This window comes from Phaseolus vulgaris, chromosome 7 (assembly GCF_000499845.2).
Source record: "Phaseolus vulgaris cultivar G19833 chromosome 7, P. vulgaris v2.0, whole genome shotgun sequence".
Taxonomy (NCBI): domain Eukaryota; kingdom Viridiplantae; phylum Streptophyta; class Magnoliopsida; order Fabales; family Fabaceae; genus Phaseolus; species Phaseolus vulgaris.
The window spans coordinates 3,732,358-3,755,168 of NC_023753.2; the positions used below are offsets into that span (position 1 = coordinate 3,732,358).

Below are 22,811 nucleotides of genomic sequence, written 5' to 3' on the forward strand. Positions count from 1 at the left end.
TTATTCTAATGAAATTTTTATTCTTTTATTTCCTTAAAAGATTTATTACACAAGTATAAGGCGAAGTATTAAATTGGGTTTCAGATAATTTTAAGATACTTTCTTATGAAAAAATTTAATATTTAATAAAACTTTAAATTTATATAAACAAGCCTTGTGCAATCCATTAACTCTATAAAGATTACTAAAATATATACAAATTTTAATAAGTTATTTAAAAAAAAAGAACTTGACGTCACCTTTTAGTAGAATGTATAAATACACACTCTTTCAGCAATTCCTTCCCAACCCTTGAGAAAACACTTTTTTTTTTTTGTTGGTTGCTTAACTTTACTTTCACCATGTATGATTTTCTCTCTTTACTAAAGGTAATGTAAAATCATGTACAATAATACTTCAAAACTTTCTAAATGAAAGATGTAATTATCATGCATTTCTAATTAAACCAATAAACAATATCTTTACCATTAGTTTTAATTTTGTAACAAAATACTATAATTGTAAACATTGTTGGATGTTAATACATGTTTAATATGAAAGATGTTAATACATGTTTAATATGAAAGTTTTTATAGAAAAAAAAATGTTATACATGAATAGCTATAATAGACGCAATTAAAATAAATTACCTATTTAAGGATTTTAAATATTGTATTGTATATCTTTTCTTTATCCAAACTTTGTCCTTTTTTTTAATTATTTTTCATTAACTTTTGTACTTGTAGATGGTTTTAAAAATTTCTTGGGAGATCTTTTCAAATCCTTTAAATCTGTCAAGTTAATTCAAATCTTTCAAAATTTACTATATAATAAATCCATTAAAAACTTAACTAAAAAATCTTAATTGTCCTTTTTTAGGGAAGGATATCATTGTATATCTTCATAAGCTTTTAAAATCCAATGGTCTTCCAAAATCCAAACTCAGGACACCTCTAATCTATCAGCTTCAAAGCTCCAAAATGCAATTATTTTTAAGTAAACCGTATGCTTGTTGTTATTTATAAACACCAATTAGCAAGTCAAGCTTGTTAGCTTCCAAATTATCAAAATGTAAGGCATTCTGAGAATCATGCCATTAGACCAAAACCTTATCATACAAATTTTGTAGTTTGCAAGTAATAATATAAACAAACAAATCGACTTCGCAAAATTGTTTAGGGTGGATTCAGAAGTTAAAACTTCGCTTCTAACTTCTACATCTGACTTTTACCAGGTGACATCATTAAAAATTAGTAGCACTCTTTTTTTACCACAAGTTGAAACATTACTTGCATTTATAATGTGGTTTCACAAGGACAGGAAGCTGAAATCCATCAGCAATAGAGAATTTGTTGCTTCTTGATCTGTCGTAAAATTTCCACAACTTTGTTACAGTTGTTGATTGGCTTATATAAAAAGAACTGAAGTTTTTGCAATATGCTTCAATTTGTATGTTGCATTACAGACTGAACCATAACAACTATTGTTGGTATCATACTGGTTTTCATTTTCCTTTTCTGAATAGCGTAGTTGATTTAGCAATATTACTTCATTGTTGAATGTAGGTTCAAATGACATATATAGACACAAGATCACAAACCACATTCTAGGTGTTGGGACTGTTGCTTGAAAACTTGTGGGAGAGATGCAGAAACCAAAAGCAGCTGCTTGGTGCTTCATGCCAACCTGTCTTGGTTCTCAACCGCAAACACCAATACAACCAGATTGTCAAAACTGAGATTAACATCTCCTGTTCTTTTGGTGGAAGAAGGGACACCAAGTAATATAATCTGAGTGATAATCCAGTGATTTTCTTTGTGCCAAGTCCATGAAAAAAACACAAATGAGGACAATAAAAGCACATACAAATCTGAAAAAATTGGGGCTTTCCGAGAATCGAACTCGGAACCTCTCGCACCTAAACCAAGAATCATACCACTAGATCAAATGTCCAAGTTCATAAATATAGGATACCAAATGCTCACATTCATAAACATAGAACTAAGTCCAATCTTTCTCTGATATTCCCTTAATATTGTTTTCTAATTCCACATTGTCTGCAGTTCTTTAGTAACATTCCATACAAATGGTAAGAACTGCTTACCTGGCTGGGGAATTCTCAGTTAAGATAACTTCTTTTCCAAGTCACGGTATCAAAGAGAGTTGCCTACGCCTCTGGTTTTATATTTAAGGACATCCTAAGACTTGCCATATAATTTTATTAAACTTTCAGTGGCAAGTTGTCACTTATCAGAGAAAAACTTCTAATGTATATCATCATCTCATTCAGATTCTGCCTCTTGTGCATATTGTTTTATAAGTTCACAAACTAACAGGTCTAGCTTGCTAGCTTCCAGACATTAAAATATTAAAACTTAAAAATAATATCTAGATTAGTTTGTTGGTATTGTTAGAGATTTCACATCGATTAGAAATAAGAACATTTCATAGTATATAAGTCGGTGCAAACCTTACCTTATAAGTTTGTTTTATAGAGTTGAATTAGGCTTCATGGACAAGACAACAACAATTCACAATATCTTTCCTTATAGATTTTGAAATAATATAGTTGATTTAGCAATCATTTCATTGTACAACACTGAAACAAATATAAGATAACATACTGCTATATCAGTGTTGTAACTGATGCTTGCAAACCATGGGATACAAAAATCAAAGTAACTTTTGCGTGCCTCTCAGGAATCTGTCTAGGTCCTCAACTGTAAAGGCTAATTCTGCCAGATTTATAAGATTAGTTCACATCTTCTCCAGTTCTTGAGGTGGAAGAAACAGAACTGAGAGTACTGCTTCTGGCAAACAGGGCAGAATGTAGTGCATGTCATTGTGCCTAGTCAGTGTAAAGAACACACTCCGAAAAAGAATGGCAAACACACATTCGAATAATACAGCACATTAAATCTGAAAAGAAGGGGGGGCTTAGAGTGAAGTAAACGCCATTCCAGGTCCAGGACAAACACAAAAATATAATACAGGACAAATAAATTCAAAAAAATGAGGGGCATTCCGAGAATCGAACTCGGGACCTCTCGCACCCAAAGCGAGAATCATACCACTAGACCAAATGCCCATATTGAAATAATGATGCCTAGGTCAAATCTATGTCTCGTTTTCTATTAAAGTTGTAAAATTGCTAATAAATGAGCAGATACGATTACCTGGATAGAGAATTAACAGTAAAGGTCACTCATTTTTCAAACTAAGATATCAAAGAGAGATTACAAATTTACCCCTCATTGACTTCAGACACAATATTCTATCCCATTCTTCAGTGGCAAGCTGTTACTTGGTACAGGAAAATCCCAGCTGAAACTGTTTGAGTATCACTTTATCCCAAGGCAATCGTGTTTGTTATTATTTAAACAAACACACTATCAAGAAAAACTTGTCACCATCCAAAGCTTCAAAAGGATAAAATTTAGAAATAAACCCTAATGCCTATTGTTCGCTAATTATAAAAAACTAATCAATCAATTTGAAGAAATTAATTTAAGGTAGGTAGATTCTAAAGTTAAAAATTTGTTTCTAACTTCTACATCTGACTTTTACTGCATGACATCACTAAAGTTATAGCATTTCTCATTTTCAGGAGTTGAAACATTACTTGTACTTTTAATGTTGTTTTCATTTCATTAAGGGGGCTGAAATCCATTGGTGTGGAGAAGTTTTTTGCTTCTTAATATAATAAAAGAACTCCTCAAACATCGGTACGGTTGTTGATTCACTTATACAACATTTGAAGTAAAAAACTGAAGTTTTGCCACATGTACCTTTTCGTATGTTGAATTGGAGAATGTGGATGGCAAGCAGTCTCTGTGCTTAACTGTGGATGGCAAGCAGTCTTTGTGCTTAACTGTGGATGCTATGATGCAGCCAGATTGTTAAGATTGATTCACATCTTCTCCTGGTATTTTTGTGTAAGAAACACAACTGCAAGTATTCTTCTCTCACTGACAGGCTGAGATTGCAGTGCATGCTTTATGCCTAGTCAATAACAAATGCATGCACAAACACACACATGAGAAGAATACAGGCACAAATAAATATGAATAAAAAAAAAGGGGCATTCCGAGAATCGAACTCGGGAACTCGGGACCTCTCGCACCCAAAGCGAGAATCATACCACTAGACCAAATGCCCATATTGAAATATAAGGGGCTATATCATTATTTATGCATCGATTGTCTTCAGTTCTACAGTTAGACGGCATACAAATTATAAGATTTGGTTACCTGGATGGGTAATTATCAATCAAGATAACTGTTTTCCAAGTCAAGATATGAAAGAGAGTTGGTTTTATATATTTAAAGACTTCCCATGAATTGTCATATGATTTAATTACACTTACAGTGGCAAGTTGTCACTCTTTGCTGAAAAACTTCCAGCTAAAACTATTAATGATTCTTCCAACACATTCACATTCGGCCCCTGAAGCTTATTGTTTTATAAGTATACAAAATAACAAGTCAAGCTAGTCAGCTTCCACACTTCAAAAGCTTAAATTTAAGGAATAATTGGTAGTTGGTATTTAAGTATGAGGATTAATTAACTGGGGTTATTTGGGAACTCACCCTGAGTGAGAATCAGATGACAAGATCAAAAGCCTTACCATGCAATATTTTTTATTTGCTAATCATATCCAAAAGTAATTAATTGATTTGCTAAAATTATTTTAGGGTGATCAACCAAGCACAATACAAAAAGAAACTGATTGTTTAGATGGTGATTTGCATTTTCTCCTGTTCTTTAGAAAAAAATGCAACTTCTAGTATTCTATCCTATCTGAGAATGCAGTGTTTTTCTTGTGCCAAAATGACAAAAACACATGAAGACATTTAGGCAAAGATAAAAAGAAAAGGGGGCATTCCGAGAATTGAACTCGGGACCTCTCGCACCCTAAGCGAGAATCATACCACTAGACCAAATGCCCATATTGGGAGAGTTGGAGCAAAGTCACATCTATGTCCGTTTAATTTAGAATTGTATATGCATGCCCCATTCTCTTCAGTTCTATGGTAAGATTGCATACCAGATTTGCTTACCTGGATATGCAATTGTAAGTCAAGGCAACCTGTTTTTCTAATCAAAGTGAGTTTACTAATTCATGGAGCATTAACTGTGTGAGCGCACCTCTCCTAATTTAGATTCTTTACCTGCTTTTCTTTACAACCGGACCTGTACCACTGTCTCTGGTTTTATATTTTAACTATCAACTACGACTTACAACAAATTATTGTATTACATTTTCTGTGGCAAGCAGTTAAAGAACCCAACACAATCACATGCAACCTCTGATGCTTATTATTATTTAACTAAACGAATTAACAAGTAAAGTTCGTCAACTTCCGGAAGTTGAAAAGACTAAAATTAGAAATCAAACCTGGTGTTTATTGGTTGGTATTTGACTACAGCGATTACCAAGCTAAGTCAAGTTTGTCAGCTTCCAAATCGTCAGAAAAAAACGAAAAAGGGCATTCGGAGAACGAACTTGGACCTCTCGCAGCGCGAAACTTCTTAGTCTACACTCCTTTCTATTCTTCACTTTTCTTCTCCTCAACAGGGAGAAACTGACCTAACCTAATCGCTTTTTCAATAGTTCTTTATTTATAAATATCAGCAAAAATGAATGAGACAAAAAAAAATGTGTATACTTATTAATAAATAAATTTGTATAACTTATAAACGGATTAAAGCATTTTGTGAATTACAAAAAACTACAGACAGATATAAAAATGAAAAAAAAAGGGGGCATTCCGAGAATCGAACTCGGGACCTCTCGCACCCAAAGCGAGAATCATACCACTAGACCAAATGCCCACATTGAAATATAAAGGGCCAAATGAAGAATATCTATATGTTACATCTACTTAAAATTGTTTATGTCTGCCACCTTCTCAGCTGCAGTATATTAAGATTGCATAGAAATGACTATTGAAACATTATTTTTACTTTTTAATTCTATTGTTGTTTCGTAAGTGCAGTGATCTGAAATCCACTAGCAATAGAGAATTTTGCTCCTTTGTGATTTCTTGCAAGGTGTCTGCCAACACTGATACAGTTGTTGATTAGCTTATAAAACATTTGAAAGCAAGGAAATGAAGTTTTGCAACATATATCAGTTTCTATGCTACATTAGCGCTTGATTTGTTAGATACTTGCCAATTTCATGTACTGTGGTTTTGAATATATAATTGTGCTCATAATTTCTTTATAAGAATTTCATATTTTTGGGTGCCATGCTAGGCATCATCAACACAATTCACTACCTCCTTCCTTATTCAGTCATTCAATTTTGAAATAACAGTTGATTAAGCAACATTTTAAATCACTGTAGAATACAGAGCTGAAATGGCATACTTAGAGTTAAAATCACATGCCACAATCTCAGTGCGTTGTGCCTGATGCTTGCTAATCTGTGGAGCTGAACTGCTAAGAGATAGATAAACTATTAAGCCTAATAAAAAAACACAGGCACAGATAAACATGTGAAAAACATAGGGGCATTCCGAGAATTGAACTCGGGACCTCTCGCACCCTAAGCGAGAATCATACCACTAGACCAAATGCCCAGATTGGATGTTCTGAGTCAAAGTAAAGTTTATGTATTATTTATTAAAATCCCATTATATTCGTTTGAACCTTTCAGTGGGGGCACCTGGATTTTCACCAATGGAACTACAGTCAAGTACACAAGTTAGCTTGATACTACACAACCAAAAATTAAAGCATTAGATTTACCTCTCTCACTATGGATGATCATTTAAGTGCATTTGCCTATAACATTATTGGTATGATTTTTTCATGTCATGAGATTCATTTTTTCCCTCATGGATTAATGATTCAGGGACTACTTCTCCTATCTGTAATTCCATACTTTTGTTTGATTCTTACACTGTTTTGTCAACTAGATGTGTTCTTCTGCCTTACAGTTCCAAGAGCAGTGTTCAAGCCACAAGGCAATGTATTTTTAAGCAATGATTTGTCCACTTTGTTTCAGAATTTCATCTAATATATATCTGTTGGATCGTTGTAAACCATAATACATAATCTTTCTTTTCACATAAAATGTCTTCTTGATTCAGGACATTCATAATCAGAAGGTGAATGTTTAATTCAACAATTGCATTCTTCTTCTGTTTCAATAAATCAATGTAACTCTGTTATCAATCATGGTGCCAACTATGCATAATAGATTTGGACAGTTGTCTGTAAGTGCTAAAAACTCAGTAATATAAACACCTTTTTTGTTCTCCGTGGTTTTACTACTCTTTAGCTAACTCCACCGTTCCCTGATAAAGCTCGATGTAAAAATTCAATAACTGAAGCTCAAGTTCTGCCCTATGAATTGTATTCTTATTGACTTCTTCTGGTATGATACTAGATTTTCTTATTAAGAAATTACATCTCGGTGCTGTAAATCATATGGTTAGACAATTGCTAATTCCAGTGTCTAATGAATTTGAATAAACAGTTTTTTAACACATGTCAGAGAGTTTAACAAAACCCACACTCTATTCAATCAACTGAGCTAGACTCTATTTCCTTTTCATTTAGTAATATTCATTCATCATAAAATTTGGAGTTCAAATGCTGCTACACTTAGAGATAACATACAAACTTAGAGTTGTGACCAATGCATGCAAACTTGTGGAGAGATACATAAATCTAATCAATTGCTAAGAGTCTCATGGCATGAGAAGCAGATTTTGTGCTTAATTTGGCTAATGCAGCCAGATAGATTGGTAAGAGATTCACATACGTAAGAAAAAAAACAAAATTAATATGAAAAAAATGGGGCATTCCGAGAATCGAACTCGGGACCTCTCGCACCCAAAGCGAGAATCATACCACTAGACCAAATGCCCACACTGAAGATAAGGTAGCTAAGTGAATTGTATCTATATTTTAGTCAAAAAAATCTGTGCATATTGCATTGTCTGCAATTCTATATTAGGATTGCGTACAAATTACCAGATAATTTGCTTTTCCAGTGAGGTATAAAAGAGATTTACTAATTTTCCCCTCTGGTTTTAAATTTTAAGATCAACTATGACTTGCAACATAATATTTTATTGCTTTTTCAGTGGGTAGTGGAATTGAAAATTTTCCAGCTAAAACTGTTGATGTAGCAATCAATCATCCCAACAAACATTCACATGGAGCCTCTGATGCTAATGGTCATTTAACAAAACAAACACACAAGTCAAGCTTGTCAGCTTCCAAAGCTCCAAAAGGCTAATTTAGAAACAATACCTTGTGGTTGTTGGTAGTTAATTGGTAATTAAAAAATCTAGTCAAGCTTGTAAATTTCCAAATTATCAAAATGTAGGGCATTCTGAGAGTCATACCACAAGACCAAAAGCCAAATTTTATGCAAATTTTGTAGTTTTCTAGTACTTTAGAAAGTGGCTTGCATCCAAAGCGAGAATCATGCTACCAAACCAATTGCCTTCATGGAAATGGTGAGGGCCAAGTAAATTGTTCATGCATGTCACACTGTCTGCAGTTCTATTATTAAGGTCAACAATGACTTCAGACACACTATTCTTACACATGTTCAGTGGCAAGCTGTCACTAGCAAAACTGATTTTCTATCACTTTATGCATCCTAAGGCATTCACATGAAGCCTCTGTTGCTTATTATTGTTTAAATAATCAAAATGAAAAGAACAAGCTTGTCAGACTCCAAAGGTTCAAAGGGTTAAAATTTAGAAATAAAATCTGACGCCTGTTGGTATTTAACTGCACCAATTACCAAGTCAAGTCAAGTTTGTCAACTTTCAAATCTTTCAAAAGATATGGCATTCCTATAATCAACTCGGAAACTTTCTCAACCTAAGCAAGAATCATGTTCTGACTAGAGCAAATGCATTATTACGAAAATGTTGAGTTCTGAAGTTAAATCTTTGCTTCTAAAATGTTGAGTTCTTTTAAAGGATAATGCTAAAAGATTCAAAACTAATCAAACACAAACATTTCATATAGAAAAGTTAAGTCACCATTTCCAATCCAAAACCTTTAAGTAATAGATATGTGAATCTCTTTTTTTATATACTCATCTTTAGGCTTATTCTTGTTCAAGGTGAGATCAAACCACACTCGGTATAACATATAAGTAAATAAAAAAAAGTGTAGGTTTTGCTATGTGTTTCTGTTTGTACTTTGCATTATAGACTGAATCAAGCTGATTTGTAGTAATGCATTACTTCATGGTATAATACAAATTTTAGATGGTGTACTTGAGACACGAGATCATATACCATAATCTCTGTTGTCATTGATGCTTGCAAATCAAAGTAACTTCTAAGTGCCTCTTGGGAAGCTTTCTTGTTGCTATGCTTATAGAGCAGATTGACACACATGCATAATAATAATGTGTTTGTTTTTAAAACTTTGTTTCTATATGAAGTTCTGCATAAAATCAAAAAATGGTTTGAAAACACAAAATCTTGGGGGCATTCCGAGAATTGAACTCGGGACCTCTCGCACCCTAAGCGAGAATCATACCACTAGACCAAATGCCCACATTTATAATTTGGAGCATAGTTAAGTATTTGAAATTATTTTAAAAGTGTTATATCTCTGGTTTCATTTTTAAGATTAACTATGACTTAAAAGGCATTATTATATTACATTTTCACATGCTGCCTCTGATGTCTATTATTGTTAAACTTTCCAAGTCAAGCTTGACAGTTTCCAAATCCTAAAAAAACAATGAAAATAAAATAAAATAAATGGAGATTATGAACTTGGAAGCTCTCCAAAGCTTAACAAACCAGACCAAACACTTGATGCCTTTCAGATAACTGATTTCTTTTTGTAGACTAAATCATTAGAAAAATAAACTTTTAAAAAAGTCAAAGGAGTAAGTTTGTGTATATAATTTGTGAATAAAAAATACTTAAATTTGTTTTAAGGGTCTTATAATATAGTCTTGTTTGGTTTTAAACATTGTAAAATTTTATTATTTTTATAATTATGATTTTTTTACTATTTTTTTATTATTTTTAATTTTTTTTGTATGTTTAATGCCTACCACGAACAATATTAATTGAAATATTTAGTGTAGTAAAAATATTTTAAAATAAGATCAATAAATTATTTTAAAATACATAATGTCTTTAAATTATCTATTTATTATTTATGTAAATAATTAATTACATGTAATTTATTTTTAATATATTATAAAAATTAATTCTCTATATTTTTTTATTACAATATATATATTACATGTCAATCGTACATTAAAGAGATTATATAAAGACACTTAAATATAAATGTGATTATAGAAAAATATCACTTGAATGAGATATCTTTTTACACGAGTACATCCTTTCAAAAACATAATTAACATGGATTTCCCCTTTTCAAGTTGTGATTTAAGCAACTCTTGTGAGATGTGATCATTATCCTCTAAGATGATGAAAATTTGTTTCTTAATCTTATTGATTGAGCATTCTTTTAATGTTTCAACTCTCAACTATGAGAAATCAACAATTTGAAAATTATAAATTTTAACTTTTAGATTTTATAATCTTAATTTTACATTATAAAATTTGTAGAAAAAAAAATTGAATACAGATTATCAAATGGTAGGGATACACAGGAAGAATAACATAAAGGAGGTGCAGAAAGAATTTACCTAAGTTTAATTACTATTCTCCTATTGTTCTTTATAGGACCACTTTAAATAGGTATCAGAAATGCAGATTAATATTTCTAAAATTTGGGGCATTCCGAGAATCGAACTCGGGACCTCTCGCACCCGAAGCGAGAATCATACCACTAGACCAAATGCCCAGATTGGTAGGTCTGCCAAACTCAAATTATTTTTCTTCAAACTCCAGAAACATGTATTTCTGTTTTAAGATCAAAATAAAAAATAGCATTTACAAAAAAGGGGCATTCCGAGAATCGAACTCGGGACCTCTCGCACCCAAAGCGAGAATCATACCACTAGACCAAATGCCCTCTGTTAATCCAAGTGGTTTTATTGCTATTAGTAGAATTAATTATATATTAAACCATCATCAAATCTTTATCTGAAAATATAAATCTTATTAGGTGGATTTTCTTACCAGGAGATGAAGAAAAACAACATTCAAATCAGAACCTTCGCTACCAATATCATACAGCTGATCTCTGTTGTGAGTAAAATGCTATAAGTAAATCAAACACTTCTACAAAAAACACTCTGCATGCACCCACGGTTTGTAACATCATTTATTATTATTTAAATAATTTTAAAATATATGTTACGTATTCGAATTGTTTCATTATACTTTAATGTTTATTTTAAATTATACATTAAACTAGTTTCTATAATAATTTTTTAAATATCAATATAAATAAAACAGGGGATGTTATATTTCTTGACCATTGGATTACTCTGCTGCTAATCCTATTTTCTGCTTCTCATTTAAAAAAGAATAAACTTATGCATACAATTCATCTTCAACTAAATTTAGAGTATTTCTATACATATACTGTAACAGACTTATTCAAGAACAAGCTAATTTAATATTCAAAGCTTCATTCATACACCATTACTTTACAATAAACTCACTTCATAACAGTTATTTTTTTTCCAAAAAAAAACTCTTAATGTATGGCATAATTAATGCAACTACTTTTGATTGTATCTTTGTTCATTTGATCCATAATTTAAGGTGATCCGCAATTCACTGGCGTCCACAATTTCTCTCTTTTAATCTCTTGCTTTCATCCCCATTTCTCATAGGAAACACAGAGAGAGAAGCAGAGGAAATCCTTGCAGAAAGTGCAGCATCTCCTCCCTTTCTCTCTTTTTCCTTTCTTATCAGACTTTGTTCATAACAGAATAAGCAATGGCCAGTTTTGGGGGAACCACGCAAAAGTGCATGGCTTGTGACAAAACGGTGTATCTTGTTGATAAGCTAACTGCTGATGGCCGTGTCTATCACAAGGCCTGCTTCAGATGCCACCATTGCCGCAACACCCTTAAGGTTTATAAACATATTACATCCCTATATACATATTTTATATGTATAACCAGTACACATTTCGCCATTTCATTATGTTTTAATGTTAATGTTGGAGATCTCAGATCGATTAGAGATGAGGACAATTCATTGTATATAAATGGGTGCAATTCTCAGATGAACTGGTTTTATAGGATTGAGTTAGACTTAAAGTCCACTTCATAATATGCTCTCAGAGCTTATGAGATGAGAACAATTTATTATATATAAGTGGGTGTAAACCTTATCTCATGAGCCAGTTTTATGGAGTTGAGTTAGGGTTAAAATTCATATAATAATAGTTGATTTTGCAAGCATTACATATAGTTATTTATGTATATATATATACGCTTTTTCTAAATTTTATTGTATTGATTTTGTCTAAGTTTGTTTGATGAATTTGTTTGATGAAGCTTTCAAATGACTGAGAAATTTTTATTCATCATACATATTGATGAATCTAGTCTGAGAAATTTGATGAAATCATACATTTTTTACAAGTGTGGTGCAACTTTGTTTGCAGCTGAGCAACTACTGTTCTTTTGAGGGGGTGCTATACTGCAGACCTCATTATGATCAACTCTACAAGCGAACTGGCAGCTTGGACAAAAGCTTCGAAGGTAAAACTGACTTCAAATCTAGAAACTCATATCCCACATCAAATTATTTAGGGCTAGGGCATCTTTTGTTATGAAAATAGAAAACTGTTTTTAATAAACAAAAAGGGCTAATTTTTTTTCCTTTTTTGTTGCCTCTTGTTCTCGTATCACAGGAACACCCAAAGTTCAGAAACCAGAGAAACCGATCACTGAAAATGAGGTGATCTTTCTGTAGCTTTTATTGCCATTCATTAAGTAAACACGATTCAGAATTCTAGTTTTTTTTTTATTCATTATATACAGTATCTGAACCTGCGTAAAGTTTGAGCAAGTATGCTTCCTTTGTCATGCAAAGTTTGCAATTGCCATTTTCACTGATTTAATATTTTATTTAGCAGAACTCTAAGGGCCTCGCAAACGTGTTCTTGGGCACCAGAGACAAATGTGTGTGCTGCAAAAAGACAGTGTATCCCACTGAGCGGGTAGCCATTACTATATCTATCACTGGTTTTATTTAATTATTCATACCAATATTTTTTTTATCAATAATAAATAAATATAGGTAACTTTAGAGGTGATTCGATTCTTATACAACTTATCAAAAACAACTGACAAAATATTATCTCTAAAACAAGAAATTTCTTAACCAGAAACCAATATCTCTAAAACAAGAAATTTCATAGCCAGAAACCAACAACCTAAATCGAGTATAGGCAAACCATAGGTTCAAGACAACAATTTGAATAAGGAAAACAAACAGATGAGATTTTAGAGGAAATCCAAGACCAAACCTTCAATTTGGCCAAAGAGAGAGTCTCTGAATGGTCCATCACTCCACCTTTAAATATGTCCTTGTTCCTAACTCACCAAATCTTCCTAACCACCGACATTCACCAAGACTAAATTAACAGAATTAGGTGCATTACTTAGATTAATTTCATCTGGTTAGTGTGGAGTCTCTGCTTTATTGATACCAATATACAATGTATGATTTGTTAATATTGTTTATATATGTTGAAGGTAACGATTAATGGAACACCCTACCATAAGAGCTGCTTCAAATGTACCTATGGAGGCTGTACTATAAGCTCATCAAACTTTATCACACACGAGGGAAAACTGTACTGCAAACACCATCACATTCAACTTTTCAAAGAGAAGGGTAACTACAGTCAGCTGGAGAATGACCAAGTTCCTACCACGGAAGTCGTTGCTTGATGTGAAGTGACCTAGAATGCTAGCAGTTATTTTGCACCATTGATGCTTGTAAAGAACATATGTACTGATGAAACAGGAAGTTTGCTACATATGCACGCATGTGTGTCTGCATCTTGATTATTCAGAATATTTTTTAATAAATTTTACTACAACATCCAGTTTTTTAAGTTCACAAAGAAATACTCCATACACAACTCATCTTCCTATTTTGTATCATTAAAATATTGAAAACTGTTTAATCACTCATTCAGTCTTTATTGTTACAATTCTATTTAACAGTAATATGAATGGAATCAATATAACTATATATGTTTCTGATGTTTTTAAACATAGACTTTAGTTATGTTTATTTTGCTCTAGAATTTAGAATAATCGTGGTTTTGGTCCTAAATTTTTGTTTTACTCCTTTGAAGTTAACATCAATCATTTACACAATTTGATAAACGAAAATGAGTTTTTCATGATTTAAAGTTTGGGGTTTCAAATTTTAGGGTCTAATATTGTTTTTATTCATTCAAATTTAGAATTTAGAAAAATTGTTTCTTTGTTTTAATAAATTAAAAAAATAAATTTCAGAAGATTAAAACCATAATTATTTCAAATTTTAAGGATTAAAAATATAAATAAACCTAGTTATGAGTGTGATAATGAGCTTCGATAATTATTTTGTTCCTAAATATTAGCTATGTAACTAATTGCACCAATTATCGGCTTAATAGCTCGACTTCATTCTTAAAAAAAATCATTTTCAAATATAACTTTAATTCAGTACAAAAATTTTATAAAGATTATTAGAACACAACACGTACGACTTTATTTAAAATTAATTGATATTATAAAGTTTTTTTCATAAAAGATTAAGTGGTATTTTTTTTAACCAAAGTCGAACAATCATTACATAACTTTAGGATGCATCCACGCTATATTTAAAGTCATTTTTCTCTAAAATAACTCCTTCAAAACAAAATTGTAACACAACTTATTTATGATTAAAAAAACTGTTAATTATTGTAATATCACACCAAAATTTGACAATTTTCATGTTGACTTTTTTATATACCTACCTAATATTTGAAAGTTGTGAACGTCATTTTCATTTAAATTTATGTACAATAGCTGGATCTTTAAGAATCGTCATTTGTTTTGGATTTGGTGGTTCAAATTCACACGTTACTCAATCTAAATACATTATTATATATATATATATATATATATATTATATAAATTTTTTTAATCAGAGAACAAGAATAATATAAATGGAAGTATTAAGAATACTTCAAACCCATGTAAACAACTTTCAAAACATGAGAATGCTAAAAGAACAAATGGCCAAACATATCATGTTTAAACTCCTAGCTCTCAAACAAAATTTCCACATATACAATATACTATGATTACAAAAAATAAGACAATCACATAATTCATGTCAATGATATAAGGCATGACACTTTCAAAGAGGTATGTTGGTTTCTAACTCCTATCCAGCATTTGAGGTTGTAATCATCAGCAAAATGGTCTCTCATCCAAATCAGGACGAAAAATAAGAAAAATCATTTATAAATTATTCATGCCCACGCCTTTACTTAAACCATAGCAAAAATTTCAATAGGATCTACCACTCCATTGTTAAAAATAATCTTATTTTTATGATTCCAAATTTCTCAAATAATGACAATCCACATAATTCATGTCCATAAAGTCATTTGTTCAAAATGTTGAGTAGCATTATCACAATGTACAAAGTTTTTACCAACCCACACAACAGACATACACCAGACTTAAAGATGATTTAGTGTTTCTAGCTCAGTCCCACACATGACACACATTCCCCCATCAGTCTTAATTCCTATATGTATTAAATTATCATAAGTTACAATTTTCCCAGTTCGAACACACCAAGCAAAATAACGTGTTGATGGGAGAGCTTTTAAATACAAAATTTGAAAATAGTATAAGATATATGTCTTAAAGAGTATCATTCACTAACCAACAATCTGTCCAAGACAAAATATTACTCCCTAAATATTTATATCTTATAATTTAACTACTATAAGTATATAAGTATTATTGTATAAGTTAGAATTAATGTAGTTAATTATTTAGCTTTTATTACATGTTATTTTTCATGTGTTACCAACTTTTACTTTTATTGACAACATTATTATTATTATTAATTAATTACTTAATTAATTAGGTTATTATTGCTTAGTACGTTGAAAGTGTTTTATAATCATTATATATAATAAATAAAATTATAACATAATAATATTAAAATTTAAAAAAAAACTATATATTAAATACCTTTACGTGTATGTAAATCTGTTTGATTGTTATCTCATAAACTTCTAACTCGAAAGTTACTACCTTATTGATTTAAAAATGTGACAAAGAAATTAATAAACTAATTATTCAATATAAGTTGTCGTAAAAAATATAGGTACATAAATTTTATTCACTACACCAAAAAGTAAAATTAGCTGCAAAAGAAAGTGAAAGTGATGCTAGGAACCCTAAAAATAGTGTTCACTAAGCCTTCATTATTAAAAAAAATAAAATAAAGCGTGGGTTATATGGAAATAAACTAAAAAAAAGAAAAAAAAAATTGTGTGGGTCAAACGGTCACAACTGAAACTATAAATAATAAATAATAATAAAAATTTAAAATTTATATATTTGTAGGTTAAGCCCACACAAACATAATATATATATATATATATATTTAAATTAAATTTAAATATGTAATAAAATTATGAAGGTTAAGCTCACGCTTGTTTAAAAATTGTGTGGTCAATCCGTTGACTAAGCTCATGCTTCTTTGAATAAACAATATAAAATATAATTTTGTGTGGGCAACATGTAGGCTAAGCCCACGCTTGTTTAAAAATTATGTGGGAGCATGTAGGGTTAGACCTACGCAAAAAATACACCACTTGTGTCCCACACACCTATTTTTATGTCGAGCATATTAGCTTCCAAATTTTAATGATAACTATACTTTTGCGTTCATTTATTATAGCTAATGTCCATTTTTGACCCATGCTAATAAACATATTTTTTTGTAGTGATTACACAAATAGATTTTTTACTTTCTCAAATAATATGTAACTATAATTTTATATTTTCTTTAAAATGATTCAATTTTTGCTAAAAATTAAAATTTCTATTTTTATTTTTAAAAAGTTGTATATGTTTCTAAATTTGAATATTTTATTTAATGTAGTTTATTTAATGAGTATAACTCAACTTTATTTTTTGTTATGTGTAACTTTCATATATAATCATATATAATGAAAATTTAATTGTTTGTAATTAAAATATTTTCTAATTTTAATTAAATAAAATTAAAAAATAGTAAAAATAGTAAAATAATTAACAGTTTCTGTAAAAATCAAGTATATAATAGGAAAATAAATTAAAGATATTATCTTTTAATGTGTAAGATAATAAAAAATTAAACGAGCTCTAAAATTATTAAATCATTCACTCTCATTTACATAAAGTCAATCTATATATATATATTTAAAAAAATCATTAAATCGATATTAGTTTTAAAGAAAATATTATATTGATTGAATTAATTATATATTATATTTTAATTAAATATCAATTTAAAAATTATTTATCATTAATAAAAATTAATTTAGATATTAATGATTTTTTACTTTCTAAATAATATTTAATTTAATTAATATAATAATTTTATTTTTTTAAATTAACTTCTAATTTTATAATAAAATATATAAAGAATGAAAGAGAAGAATGAAAACATATTTATCATAAAAAAAATTATGTAATTTTTTTTTCTCCTCTGCATGCCGAACTTCTATCATTCTATTCTTGTATATTCATTACATAAAGGAGATTTTACACTTAATTACCTAATAAATTACATTAGTTTTTTTTTAAAACTTAATAAACTATTGATAACGTTTTCTATACATAAATGAGAAGATTAGATAAATTATATTTTCTATTTAAATAATATAAATTTATTCATTTGTTGTTATAATTTAATAATATATATATATATGTTTATTAACAAAAATTTATTTATTACGAATAACATGGAGGTGAAACACATCCTGAATATAAAAAACTATATGATCTAAGAAGAATTTATAGTTGCAAAATCATAACATTACAAATTAGTTTTAATGTTAGATATTATCTATAAATTACTTTATTAATTTTTATTAATAATAAAATTTTATTTAAATATTAATAATTTTTAATTTATAAAACAATATCTAATTTATCAATATAATAATTAAATGTTTTTATTTTTTAAAACTAGTTGTTATTTAATGATTTTTTTTATCTACAAACTTTTTTATGAGTTAAACTTAATAAAAAAAAAAAAAAAAAAACTTTTTTCACGTTAACTTATACCCAAACTAATATTTTTTTATTTTCATGTAAACGAAGAGATACTGCTAATTAAATATAATAAATTTAAAGTGTCTCAGTTTATTGAAACAACTTATTAATTATTAAACCCATTAATTTATTAGTATAGTACATAGCAATAAGTTTTGAGTAATGAGATCTGAAACATGTGATCATTCTTTTGTACATTCGCATCTGCATAAAGAATCGGTAAGATCACAGTATGGAATAAGACATGGTGGATGACAATGATTCTCACAATCAGCGTGTCCTCCACATTCTTTCTTTGCTTCTTTGTTCTGGAAACACATGCAGACACCATTATCACACACTCGTTCTCCTTTGCAATTACGTAAAATCAAATTGCACTCATCAACTTTATGGCATTCAGGAGCTGTCATCAGCATCCTCGGAAAACCAAACCCTGCAAAAATTATGTCAAAATTACATTCCTAATGTGTTGTCTGAGACCCAAACATTAAGACGATGAAGAAGAAATACCATTGGTAGTTAATAGAGCAAGAAGAAGCACTGCCAAAGCTATCTTCACTGAAGCCATTTATGTGCCTTGTTTTGGTGAGCTTCTTCAGTTCAAATTAAACTTAAACAATAGCTTTTCTTATCAGTTCAGACACACCTTCTAACTATTTATAGTCTCAAATAAGAAATATGATTGTACATGATATATATTTTAATTTTTCCTTATATTTGTATTCTTATATAAAAAATACATCATTTGATTCTTAATATGATATTTTAATTGAACAATTTATCTTTTAAATAATGAAAAAAAATTTATTAAATAAAATAAATAATTGAATCATTTTTTTTATTTTGAAATAATTAAATAATGGCTAAAAAAATTTAATACTGTTTTTCTAAAATTATATATAATTAAATTTTTTAGTTAATTACTCATAAAAATAATAAAACTATAAAGGCAATAAAATTATACATATTTTAATGTAATAAAAATATAAAACAATGAAATTAGCACTGAAGATAATAATAAAAAAATTTCATTAAATGAAACATGACTTTTTTAAAAAGGTCAAATTAAATTAAATCTAAGCTATAGATATATATATATGTGGGGTGGGGGTGGATGAAATTACTTTTCTAAAATTATATATATATATATATATATATATAAAATTAATTTTTTTAGTTAATTACTCAGAAAAATAATAAAACTATAAAGGCAATAAAATTATACATATTTTATTGTGATAAAAATATAAATAATGAAATTAATAGAAGATAATAATAATTTTTTCATTAAATGAAACATGACATTTTTAAAAAAGGTAAAATTAAATTAAATCTACTCTCTCTCTCTCAATAAAATAAATTTTAATACAAAAATATATAATTATTTATAATAAAAAATATAATAATTACTATTGTCATACATATATTAATACTATTTATATTTAATATAAAAATATTTTATAATTATAATATTAAATTTATAAATATTTAAATTATTTATTTTTAATATTACATTTTACATGTTTAAAAATAAAATAAAAATACTCTCACAATCATCACATCTCTCACAAACTTCAATCAATTTTACTCACAATTACTAAAAATATAAACTATTGACATATATCAATGAGGTTATGTTAGGATTAATATTCTCTTTAATATGACTTATTTTACTAACCTTTTATCTATTTTGAATTATATATTACTGTACTTTCTTTATTCTTTATATATATATATATATATATATAAATTTATTTGTATAATTTATTTATTTTTGCTTATTTTTACCTTCAGTTACACGGGTTCTAATTTTTTTTCTTACAGTTACATCCTATTTATCTATCTTTATATTATTTTTTTAATTTCTAGTTATGCATTGATGTTATTTATTTATTTTTGCCTCTAACAGTTCCTATTTATTTATTTATTTGTAGTTCTATTTATGCATCAATCCTCATTTATTTATTATTTATTTTTACCTCTAGTTACACACTAGTCATTTATTTATTTTTACTTCGATTTTTTTTTCTAGTCCTATTTATTTATTTAGTTACTTATTTTTACCTTGTGCGCTGAACCTAATTATTTTTTTGATATTTTTATTATTTTATTTTCTTATAATATAGTTATCAATATCTTATTATTTAAAGTTCTTGATGTAATTCTTATTTTATTTTATAAATATAAGTTTTTTTAACTCAAAGAAATATATAAAATAATAATAATAATTTTTTATTTAATAAATTTGGATAAAAGAAAGTTGGTCTATATACTTTATTATTATTTTTATATTTTTAAAAAGAAAAATAAAGTATCTCAGGGAATTAAAATATAATAAATTTAAAGTATCTCAGGGAATTAAAATATAATAAATTTAAAGTATCTCAGGGAATTGAAACAACTTATTAATTATTAAACCCTTATTAGTATAGTACATACCAATAAGTTTTCATTATTGAGATCTGAAACATGTGATCATTCGTTTCTACATTAGCAAGTGCATAAGGAATTGGTAAAATCACAATATGGAGTAAGAGATGGAGGAGAACAAAGAGCATCATCGGAAGTATCACAGTGTGGAATTTGAGAAGGTGGAGGACAAAGAATAACCTCGCAATCAGCGTGTTCTCGACATTCTTTCTTTGCTTCTTTGTTCTTTAAACACATGCAGACACCTTTATCACACACTCGTTCTCCTTTGCAATCACGTAAAATTTTATTGCAGTCATCAACTTTATGGCATTCAGGAGCTGTCATCAGCATCCTCGGAAGACCAAACCCTGCAAAATTCATGTAAAAATTACATTCCTAAAGTTTTGTCTGATACCCAAACATTAAGACGTTGAAGAAAAAATACCATTGCTGGTTAATAGAGCAAGAAGAAGCACTGCCAAAGCAATCTTCACTGTAGCCATCTATGTGCCCTGTTTTGGTGAGCTTCTTCAGTTTAAACTAAACTTAAACAATAGCTTCTTATCAATTCAGACTACACCTTCTAAGTATTTATAGTCTCAAATAAGAAATATGATTGTACATGGTATATATTTTAATTTTTCCTTATATTTGTACTCTTATAAAAAAATACATCATTTGATAACTTTATTATATAATATTTTAATAAAAACAGTTTATCTTTTAAATAATAAAAGTTACATTACAAGAAAAGCATGAAATATAAACCAATTTTAGAAGAAAAAAAAATAATTAGTTGCTATAGTGACTAAATTAGAAATCATTTTATATTTTTGGTGTTTCTAAATTAGTTTATATTATTGTTAAATAGTTTCTAAATTGGTATCCTCCTCCCGAACCCAAGTCTTTCCAGTGACCAGGGGAAGCATTGACCACTAGACCAGACAAGTTCTTTGGTCATATTATCATTTTTATTATACTTATACATATAAATAAATATTAATAATATGAATATAATTAATAATAATAATAATAAAATAAATTATATTTATATTATTAATATTATTCATATTATTAATATTTATTAATGTTATAATTAATATTATTATTAACATTATTATTAACATTATTATTAATATTATTAGTATTAATATTCAAATTATAATTAATATTTATTAATATTATTAGTATTAATATTATTAGTATTAATATTCATATTATTAATATTATATTCATATTATCAATATTATATTCATATTATAAATATTAATTTTGATATAAATATACATTTAGATATTTATTGTGTGTGTATAGTAGTTTTATTTGACTTGAGTAATATTACTTTTATCCGGATATAGATAGATAGAGAGAAAAAGGAAGAAATTATATAATATTAATATAACTTTAATACTATAAATACATATATATTGATTAATATATTTCTTTATTTAATCATTAATTTTTTAAAACTCATGGTTAAATTTAAATTTACTTTCATATTATATATATATATATATATATATATATATTAATATAAAATTATTTGATATCTTATTTTCAAATATAGGTTATTATAGGTAGTTGTGAAGTTTTTGTTAGATGGCTATATAGGTGCTTGTATCTTACACTTCTTTTCTGATTTGAGATTCTTGTATAAGGATTGAAATATCCTTAAAATGTTTTGTTTAATTTTTTTTATTCTTTGTCGATAAAAAAAATCTTATTTTCAAATATTTACTTACATAGATTAAAATTGATATAATGTATAATTTTTAAAATATTTTAAATTATAAATTATTTAATCACTTTGTCATTATGATTTATATTATATATTAGTAGAAAGGGTTATTTAGTAACAACCTTTTACATAGATTTATGGAATAATTAATATAGTTTAAACTATAATGATATGCTAACTAGTAATCTGTATTAGAGATTTAATTAATAGTTAATGTAAAAGTCATCATTTTATGTTAAAAGATAATATTGTTTGTTGACAATATTCTTTACTATAACACACAAGTAAAACCAACTACCTATAATGAACTTAATTAAGTCAATATGATCGTAAAATAATAATTAATATGATAGTTGATTTTAATGTAATAGGTAATATGATGACTATGAGTATGACATATATTAAATTTGATTCACACTAATAGATAATATAATAAATTATGTTTAGACTCAAGTAGATTATAGATAAATT

At 28.2% G+C, this 22,811-nt stretch overlaps 1 protein-coding gene, 2 long non-coding RNA genes and 9 other non-coding genes across 12 annotated transcripts; 1 reads left to right on the forward strand and 11 right to left on the reverse strand.

Annotated features, from left to right (window-relative positions):
- Positions 1-2,995: 2,995 nt before the first annotated feature.
- On the reverse strand, positions 2,996-3,067 carry TRNAP-UGG (transfer RNA proline (anticodon UGG)). The gene has a single exon. It is a non-coding gene; the product is annotated as a tRNA-Pro (tRNA).
- Positions 3,068-4,057: 990 nt separating this feature from the next.
- TRNAP-UGG (transfer RNA proline (anticodon UGG)) lies at positions 4,058-4,137 on the reverse strand. The gene has a single exon. It is a non-coding gene; the product is annotated as a tRNA-Pro (tRNA).
- A 718-nt stretch (positions 4,138-4,855) lies between these two features.
- Positions 4,856-4,927, reverse strand: TRNAP-AGG (transfer RNA proline (anticodon AGG)). The gene has a single exon. It is a non-coding gene; the product is annotated as a tRNA-Pro (tRNA).
- An 815-nt stretch (positions 4,928-5,742) lies between these two features.
- On the reverse strand, positions 5,743-5,814 carry TRNAP-UGG (transfer RNA proline (anticodon UGG)). The gene has a single exon. It is a non-coding gene; the product is annotated as a tRNA-Pro (tRNA).
- A 680-nt stretch (positions 5,815-6,494) lies between these two features.
- Positions 6,495-6,566, reverse strand: TRNAP-AGG (transfer RNA proline (anticodon AGG)). Its single transcript has one exon. It is a non-coding gene; the product is annotated as a tRNA-Pro (tRNA).
- A 1,224-nt stretch (positions 6,567-7,790) lies between these two features.
- Positions 7,791-7,862, reverse strand: TRNAP-UGG (transfer RNA proline (anticodon UGG)). Its single transcript has one exon. It is a non-coding gene; the product is annotated as a tRNA-Pro (tRNA).
- Positions 7,863-9,449: 1,587 nt separating this feature from the next.
- Positions 9,450-9,521, reverse strand: TRNAP-AGG (transfer RNA proline (anticodon AGG)). Its single transcript has one exon. It is a non-coding gene; the product is annotated as a tRNA-Pro (tRNA).
- Positions 9,522-10,725: 1,204 nt separating this feature from the next.
- On the reverse strand, positions 10,726-10,797 carry TRNAP-CGG (transfer RNA proline (anticodon CGG)). Its single transcript has one exon. It is a non-coding gene; the product is annotated as a tRNA-Pro (tRNA).
- A 99-nt stretch (positions 10,798-10,896) lies between these two features.
- TRNAP-UGG (transfer RNA proline (anticodon UGG)) lies at positions 10,897-10,968 on the reverse strand. The gene has a single exon. It is a non-coding gene; the product is annotated as a tRNA-Pro (tRNA).
- A 669-nt stretch (positions 10,969-11,637) lies between these two features.
- LOC137828143 (LIM domain-containing protein WLIM1-like) lies at positions 11,638-13,965 on the forward strand. The gene is made up of 5 exons (XM_068634594.1): positions 11,638-11,981; positions 12,520-12,616; positions 12,769-12,815; positions 12,994-13,077; positions 13,616-13,965. The coding sequence occupies exons 1-5, from the start codon at positions 11,844-11,846 to the stop codon at positions 13,811-13,813; spliced, it is 564 nt and encodes a 187-aa protein (XP_068490695.1). The 5' UTR covers positions 11,638-11,843; the 3' UTR covers positions 13,814-13,965.
- A 4,297-nt stretch (positions 13,966-18,262) lies between these two features.
- Positions 18,263-18,808, reverse strand: LOC137829640 (uncharacterized). Its single transcript, XR_011084054.1, has 2 exons — positions 18,701-18,808; positions 18,263-18,623 (listed from the first exon to the last, which is right to left on the reverse strand). It is a non-coding gene; the product is annotated as an uncharacterized lncRNA (long non-coding RNA).
- Positions 18,809-20,574: 1,766 nt separating this feature from the next.
- On the reverse strand, positions 20,575-21,167 carry LOC137828587 (uncharacterized). The gene is made up of 2 exons (XR_011083914.1): positions 21,048-21,167; positions 20,575-20,970 (listed from the first exon to the last, which is right to left on the reverse strand). It is a non-coding gene; the product is annotated as an uncharacterized lncRNA (long non-coding RNA).
- Positions 21,168-22,811: the final 1,644 nt, after the last annotated feature.